This window comes from Apis dorsata, unplaced genomic scaffold (genome assembly GCF_000469605.1).
Source record: "Apis dorsata unplaced genomic scaffold, Apis dorsata 1.3 scaffold_32, whole genome shotgun sequence".
Lineage (NCBI taxonomy): Eukaryota > Metazoa > Arthropoda > Insecta > Hymenoptera > Apidae > Apis > Apis dorsata.
The window spans coordinates 1,261,704-1,270,397 of record NW_006263334.1 but is presented as its reverse complement, the minus strand read 5'-3'; the positions used below and the strand labels follow the sequence as shown (position 1 = coordinate 1,270,397).

At 39.1% G+C, this 8,694-nt stretch overlaps 1 protein-coding gene across 1 annotated transcript in view; it reads right to left on the bottom strand.

Annotated features, from left to right (window-relative positions):
- The window catches only part of LOC102677316 (laminin subunit alpha-1), a 155,899-nt gene that overhangs the window by 88,644 nt on the left and 58,561 nt on the right, over positions 1–8,694 (bottom strand). The window contains exons 5-12 of the mRNA XM_031512032.1: positions 7,548–7,709; positions 6,213–6,509; positions 5,049–5,309; positions 4,498–4,745; positions 4,118–4,352; positions 3,081–3,307; positions 2,690–2,877; positions 1,801–2,082 (exon numbers count right to left, since the gene is read on the bottom strand). Coding sequence (XP_031367892.1) covers positions 1,801–2,082; positions 2,690–2,877; positions 3,081–3,307; positions 4,118–4,352; positions 4,498–4,745; positions 5,049–5,309; positions 6,213–6,509; positions 7,548–7,709 — 1,900 coding nt within the window. The remainder of the gene's footprint in view (positions 1–1,800; positions 2,083–2,689; positions 2,878–3,080; positions 3,308–4,117; positions 4,353–4,497; positions 4,746–5,048; positions 5,310–6,212; positions 6,510–7,547; positions 7,710–8,694) is intronic.

Genomic DNA, 8,694 nt, shown 5'->3' with positions numbered 1-8,694 from the left:
TCACGCCCCTCCCCCTCCTGCTGAGCTGTCCAAAATATATATATATATATATATATATATGTGTGTGTGTGTATGGAAATATAAAGGGTGATTCACGCGTGCGTAGAAAAGAGGAACGTTTGGTTTGTCGTATCGGGTATGGTAGGAAGATAATTAACGTCTGGCGGACAAGTAGAAGAGTGGAGTGGCTCGTGTACGGTGTATCTTACGATATCTGTCCCCGCTGGTATCTGGACGCTGTTGAGAGATACGGTGTGCCTTGGCGTTTCGACTAATCGTAAATAAGGATTCGATTTCTTGTCGGGGTTTCTTGCCGAGGATAAGTTGCGAGATCGCGAAAACGATAAATTCCCTTTTTTCTTTTTTTTTTTCATCGAGAGGAGAGAATATATATATATATATTTTAACCTGAATGAAGTTTAAAATTTAATTCTAATAAAATCTCTAACGATTTTTGTCGATCAATTTTTCGAAATTCGTTGAATGATAATATCTCGATTGTCCAGCGGACGATGGTTGGAAAATGAAATGAGAAAGAGAAAGAGAGGGAAAACGAGACGAGCTCGACTACATCGATCTCGTGGTCGCGATGGGTGGATCGATCGATCTTTCGAGTTAACGGGATCTCGCGAGTGGATTACGCAACTGGATCACGATCCACGGTTGGATCACGAGCAAAGGGAAGCGCGAATCTTTCGCCGAATGATTACGATTTATGGGATCGTAGCCGGCCCAATCTTCCACGGTCGAGCTACCAACATCTAAGGGTGCGATCACAACGAAATGCGCGCATCGTGTTTCGATCAAATACACGAATCGATATTAATCGTTACTTCGACTGTACTCGCTCTCCACGTAAAATGCCACTGACGTACGTAATACTACGCCTACGACTATGCAATAGCTCTAAGATGCCGTCTATTATACACACGACGAGCGATTCGAGTTATACGTCGAGTATCTTTCTTTCATCATTTGTTTCTCACCATTATTAACCCTTTGCACTCCAGATCTGTTTCGAACCAGCAACCCCAGACCTGCGCATTTCATGCGTTCGGTGGCCTCATAAGATTACTATAAGATAATTCTTCATAAGATAAGATTACACTTTATAAGATTATATAGGACTTAGGAACCTATTTATGAAGCGATATTCTAAAAGAATCAAACATAAAATTGTCGCAACAATCCCAATGGTGCCAGAGAGTCACCGTTGGAGAGCAAAGGGTTAACAATTATTATATTCCATATTTGATTCCAAAATAATTAATTAAAGTTGTGTTTAGTTATAAAGAGAAGTTATAAATACTCCTCCTTTTGAGGAAAAATTTTTTTTCCAATAAACAAGTCAAAGCACCGAGGGCCACCGACGATCTTTCTCGAGTGTGCACATTTTTTCGCGGCGGAGAAATCGCGCGTAGCGAAACGGTTAAGAGATACAATTGATATCTCGAAAATTTTCGTTTCTCTTCTAAAGAAAAATTCTTTAGAAATGATACGCGATCGTAGATCGAGCTGCACGGTGAGAATCGGCGAGGATAGCTCGCCACTTGTGAATCTCTGTGAGCGCGGCATCCTCTCGACTCTGTCCATCCGGATAAGTGGCTCGTCGCACTTGAGCCAACTCGGAGATAAACGTAACGCGGTTGAAGCAAGACGATGCTCTTTCCGTGTTACGCGATTTTTGCGTGGCGTCGAGGAAATTTAAAATCGATCGATCGTGTCTCCGTTTCTCTCTCGAAAGAAAAAAATAATCGCGACGTATTTGAGATGAAAGAGGAAGAAGAAAGCGGTACTTACCTTTGCAGCCATCCGCGGATAATCCATAATGGTCGAGGTGGCAATGGTCGCAGCGGAAGCCAAGGACGCCATCCGCGCACCTGCACTCGCCTGTTACGGGATCGCAGATCTCGTCGAGGGCACCCACGTCGCAGTCGCATTCCCGGCAACCTGCGGTCACGTTCCCGTAACCCTCGACGCAGGAGGAACAGTCACGACCCTCGAACAAAGGCTTGCAGGGACACTGGCCGCTCTTCTCGTCGCATTCGAGGGAATCGCTGCCCCCGGGATCGCAGTTGCACGCTGCAACCGGATTTTCCCGCGTTTAGATCGATGTTGGATCGAAGAAAGAAAGGGGGGAAATCGAAGAATTTTAAGATTAATTATATATTTTCTTAAAAGGTGGACCATCCTTTTCGTTTCGAAAAAGATGGTTATTTTAAGGTGATACTTGTTTCATCTTCTTCCGTAAGATCGTCGAGTTTTTTTCTAATCGAAACGATAATTAAGATGTTTGCAAGTGTATCTTGAAATATGCAAAATATATGTACAAACGATCCGTTAACGGATAATTTAGCATTTGACGCGTATGCAGGCGAGATACGGGTGTAAAATTTGTGGTGTATACGCACTGTTAATGATGAAATATGTATTTTGAAATTGGAAATTCTTATGTTTCTGTATCTGGCTTCGTCATTAGCTTATCGCCGACTTAAAGGATCCGTTTTTTTTTCTAATTGGGAAGATTGTTTAAACCGCAACTCCTCTTTATTAAATATACGGATGGCGTAATTTGCATGAAATATTGCAGATTTAGCGATCGAAATGTTCAAGGATCAGCTTCGATATCCACGATATCGCGTGCTGGTGTCGATGAAATAACGAACCAGAAGTAATCGACGATACTCACGCAAACAGCTCTGTTCCAAGGGATTTCCGTAATGAGCTGGTTTACATTTGTCGCATTTCCAGCCTTCCGTGTTACCACGACACTCCAAGCAGCGTCCGGTTTCCTGATCGCAGGGGCCGCCGCCGCAGAAACAGGGTTCGCACGTGCCACCGGGTATCAAAGGATTTCCAAAGAATCCTACGTCACAGCTTTCCAGATAAAATTCAATTTAAGTTTTCATCGATATCGATAATATCGTTATTTAATTTTAGAAATTATTTTCATCTTTTCTCGGAAGTATCTCGGAAGGAATTTTCCTATTTTATCGATTATTAGATAATTAATTTTTGACCGTGTGAAAATATGAAAATATTTAATTGCAATTTATTTATTCTGTTACGCGGGAGTTTACCTTTCGCAATGATCGCCGGTGTAACCGTTCGGACATTGCGTGCACACGTATCCGCTGTCTATGTCGGTGGGATCATCGAGTTGACAGTTTGGACTAAAATTGTTGCTCTCGATCAAAAGTGGGCAGCCGCATTTTTTGCAATCGTTTGGTGTGCCTTTCAGAGCGATACCGTAAAAACCGGGCGCGCAGCGATCGCATTTCGGGCCCACGGTGTTGTGCTCGCAGGTCTATCGAATAAAAATAAGATTGATTTTAAGTTCGAACACTTTGTCGATTGAAAAAGAAACATCGATGGACTCTCTTAAGATCTTTAATCGAAAAGTTAGGCGAAGAAAACGATGAAATTAATAAATTATCGAAACCGTCTCTTGAACGCATAAATTTTAGCGTTTTAAAATTAAAAAGCAAGTATAGGCAAGGATAACAATTAGTTGGAGAAGGACAGAGATAGGGTAAAAATATTGAAATCAACGCCATCTTCAGTGTGCCTCAAATGAAACTCAGTGGACAAGGACAGAAAATAGAAAGAAAAGGATAGAGATAGGGTTGGAATTGATCGTTAGCGCCATCTCTCGAATATCGTAGGTATTACATTGCCATTTAGAGGCAAGATAAGGTAGACTAAGAATCGAACATTGGTGCCATCTTTCGAATGTTTTCGAAAGATATGGTCGAAAGAGATATCTTCAACGCTCGAAAGATGGCGTTAACGGTCAATTCCTACCCTATCTCTATCCTTTTCTTTCCATTTTCTGTCCTTGCCCACTGGGTTTCATTTGCGGCACACTGAAGATGGCGCTGATTTCAATATTTTTACCCTATCTCTATCCTTTTCTCATTACTTTCTCTCCTTGTCTATTGCATATGCTTAGCACATGGCCACGAACGAAATACAATTTTCATTCGAAACGATATTTTTTCCACGATTTCGCGTCTTTCTTCGCGATATTAAATAATTGTTTTATAAAATAAAACGCGCGATTATTGAAAAAGATATCTAATTTAATAATTTGAAGAATAAATATAAAAGTACTCACTGTGCATTCTCCGAGAACAAGATCACAGGTACTCGCGTGCCCATTGCAATCGCATTTTACGCACACGTGATGATCCTGATAATCTGACCCGTTTTTTATTAATTTCACGTAACCCCACGCACAATTTTCACAAGACAAGCCGATATATCCTTGAGGACATTCGCAATTCTCGACCAAATTGTTATTCTCGCCATCGGACGAAACCTCTCCGGTCGATAGGACTGCTGACTGTAAACTGAAACGATATAAACATATTCAACCTTGAAAACATTCGCAGAAGAACTTCTCCTCTATGTGTACACAAAAACTTGTTTACGTATAATGGGAATAGCGCGACTTTTACTTCTATCTTTTTTTATCCACTCAACGTTTTTACGTACCTTCCCTCGATCTGCTCGGAATGATATTGCGCTCTTATCAAAAGATACTTTAAATCCATGAGAACGTTCATCATTTGTACTCTGCTAACGGAATCTCCGCGAAATTCGGTTCTTCTCAGCCTGGTAGGTATATCTTGAATCTCGCCGCGTACGTGATACCAGCCATTTTCGCGTAGAGGCACCATGATCTCTGCTTCCTGCCCATTATATTGTTCCTCGCCGTAAGCTATTCGCATCCCATTATTACCCTGTAAGGAAACGAGACGGGGAGATTAATAAGAAGAGAGAAAAGAAACGAAAAGGAAAGAAAAAATAATGTAATGTAATCTAATCCTTTCAGGGCAAACTAAAGATCTAAAAGGATACAAGAAGAAATATATATAAATATATATATATACATAGGATAGTCAAGTATACTTTTCAAGCGTCTTATTTCAATTATCATTCATTTATTAAGAATAATTTTTATTCGAGTAATAAATCGTGTTAATGGTTATTTATTTAATCGTCGAAATTATTTATCGTATATCATATTAAAAATATATATTTACGACAAGAATAACGTTGGGTCCCGTGGTAGGTTTTCCACTGGTGTCACCGCGCATAACGACCCAGCTGACGGAATAAGTAAGATTGCTGCCGTAAGCCGAGATTCGATTACCGCAATAAATTTGCGGGGCTAACCAGAACGGGCTATCGTATTCGACGTCGAACGCCGCGATCGTGAGCCACCCGTTATCCGTGTCCAAAATAGGAACAATCGCGCGGGTTGCGTTCATGTCGGTCACCAGCCAATTCTCCATCGAAGATATCTGAAAGTAATCGACGAGAATGGATCATCCGAACCAAACGTTTTTAAAGGTGAACAATTTTTTGAAAATTTGAAATATCAAATAATTAATGATAATAATAATATAACTTGAAAGGAAATAAATTAACAGTTCGTTTCGAAACGCGAAATACAATTTACAACTACTCTTACTGCTCCTTTACGGATTTAATTTCCCCTATTTAATTTTCCCTCTTTCGCGTTAAAACGATAACAACGTGTTATTACGTTGATACTCGATGTACAACATGCAACTCGGGAAAGTTGTCATGCGACAAAGTAATTGGCCACTCGTCGTTTACTCGTGAGTAGATAAATGCAGATATTGTCCATTCATCCATCTCACGTTGAAACGTGAATCGTGGCGGGTCCACGGCATGGCAAGACTTGGGTGTTCAAACCCAAAGGGATCATCGATTCGAGACGTGGCAATTTTAATTACTTTCACCAATGCAACGTAAATGAAATATATATTACACATTGCGTATTTCTCTCCAATACTTTTCTTAAAGTGCTCGTTTAGTTTCCGTTCCTTTTATGGTCAACGATCATTCTACGGTTGTCAGTCGTAAGTTTCTCGTTAAGCATGTTCTCGAAACACGCATTTTTCTTAAATACTTCGATATCCCCGTTACTTTCCATTCTCCTTCTCCATACTTTTACACTTCTTGCAAAGCCATGACCTTTTCACTTCTCTCGATCGCTTCGAACTTCTACAGTATAAATTTCAACCAAGCCAGATCGATCCACTTTCGACCCACGTTCCCAACGATGTAATTGATATTTAATTACACTCTGGGATATCGATGAAAAGTCGTAATCGGTGCCGTTTCTTGATTCGAGGATCGAGATAGATATCGTGGAATAATTTTTCAAACAAACCTACCGCAGAGTAGGACAGTCTAGCTATGGAACAGCGATCGGTGATCCCGAAACAGTAACACGGAAGGCATCCGTCGAGGTTCTCCTTGGTGAGCGCGAAATGTCCCGGTTTGCACTGGTCGCAGAACTCGCCGGCGACGTTCGCTTTGCATAGACAATCTCCTTCGCAATCGTGGGACGGGAGGATCCCGCGGGAATCGCATGGACAGGGCATGCAATCGGGAAATTGACGGTAACCGGCAGCGCACTGGTCGCACTTGTACCCCGAGTAACCCGGTTTGCAATCGCAAGCGCCTGCTACCTGGAACACGATCGGTGTTTAAACTCGCGAATGGTAAAAAGATCAATACCGATTTATGCATATAGTTTAGTGTGATTGTTGGATGCGAAAAAGGCCATTTTCTATATCTTTAGAAGAATAAAAGTTCGTTGACCAACAGTTATAAAATATATACTGTAATTTCAATTTTGAAATTGGAATTTATAAAAAAGAACCTGTGGAATCTAGTTAAGTATTTTATTCAAAAAGGATCTGAAGAATAAAAGTTCGTTGGACAATATTGAGTTATAAAATATATTGGAATTTCAATTTTGAAATTTCAATGTTGGAATTTATAAAAAAGAACGTGGAATCTAGTTAAGTTTATTCAAAAGCTTATTCAAAAAGGATCTGAAGAATAAAAGTTCGTTGGCCAATATTGAGTTATAAAATATATTGGAATTTCAATTTTGAAATTTCAATGTTGGAATTTATAAAAAAGAACGTGGAATCTAGTTAAGTTTATTCAAAAGTTTATTCAAAAAGGATCTGAAGAATAAAAGTTCGTTGGCCAATATTGAGTTATAAAATATATTGTAATTTCAATTTTGAAGTTACAATGTTGGAATTTATAAAAAAGAATGTGGAATCTAGTTGAGTATCTTATTCAAAAAGGATCTGAAGAATAAAAGTTCGTTGACCAATATTAAGTTACAAAATATTTTGTAATTTCAATTTTGAAGTTACAATGTTGGAATTTATAAAAAAGAATGTGGAATCTAGTTGAGTATCTTATTCAAAAAGGATCTGAAGAATAAAAATTCGTTGGCCAATACTGAATTATAAAATATACTGTAATTTTGAAGTTGTAATGTTGGAGGTTACGGAGAATTTATAAAAAAAGACGTGGAATCTAGTTGAGTATTTTATTCGAAGAAGATCTGAACATCTTGAGGCCTTTTTTCTATATCTTTAGAAGAGTAAAAGTTTATTGAGTTAAAATATGTTGTAATTTCGTCGATTTTAATTAAATATTTTATTCAAAAAGAATCTTGAGACGATATAATTACATGTGCATACCTTTCCCATATGTGTATAGGAATCATCCGGGGTGCAGTAACCCGTGCTACCGTGCTCGTTGCAGTCGCAGGGCAAGCACGGTTCAGGTGCATCAGGGGTAACCCCGTTTGGCCTGTAGTAACCAACTCGACACTTCTCGCAATTGATTCCATCCGTGTGCTCCTGGAACACATCATTTTACCCAACGAATGTTAATAAAATTAACGAAATTTTAATTACTTAAAACGATACTTTAAAATGTTACTTTGAAATCTGAGTATTAGAGACATACAATGGAATCTGTACATTAACCGAATTGAGTAGAATGAATTTTTTCCAATAGAAAAGAATTAATGAAAAAAATAATTAAGAAAAACGAAACTTTCGAGTAGAAAGTTTTATTGGATTTGACTTAATATAAAGATTCCATTGTATCCAACGAAGCAGAGTGTACATGCCAATTCAACAACACAGAAATTACACAGGAATGGAAGGAATTTAGTTCAAAGAATACAGAATTAACATTTCATTTAATTTCGTTCAAAGAAATACAAAAATAATAAAATGAAAAACAAAAGATGCAAAATTTATTCGCACGGACGAAAAATAATAAATATACGCGATCTACGTTCATATTTTTATTAATCGTACGACAGATTAAATAAGTATTCGAAAAATATTTCAGAAAGTAATTCGCGCGTTTTATTCTTCTCGAACAATCCCCCTCCTCCCCCTGAACGAAAATTCCACGGATAAATCGCGTAATACGTCACTCGAGAAATTCGGGCTTACTGTGCAATTAATGCAGACGCCACCGCCACGAAATTTCCCACGAATGTCCATGGACATTCTTCCATCGGCCACATCCTGATCATATCTGCACGAGGTTGCATGTCCATTGCAGTTGCATTTCTCACAGTGAAAGCCCTTCGCAGCTGTGCCAGGTTTCCACGGAATTTGATTGTACATGGGACAGCATTTTTCGCATCTTTCGCCGCACGTGTGGCGCTCGCATTCGCATTCTTGATGCTACGGAACAATACCACCTCTTAATGCAATCCCTTATTAATCTTCCTCGATGAAGAATGTGAAATACTCGATTCTTTTATCTCTTATTGGACAACGATTATTGATGATTCTTCGACGAATCTTGGGTAAACTATTGTTC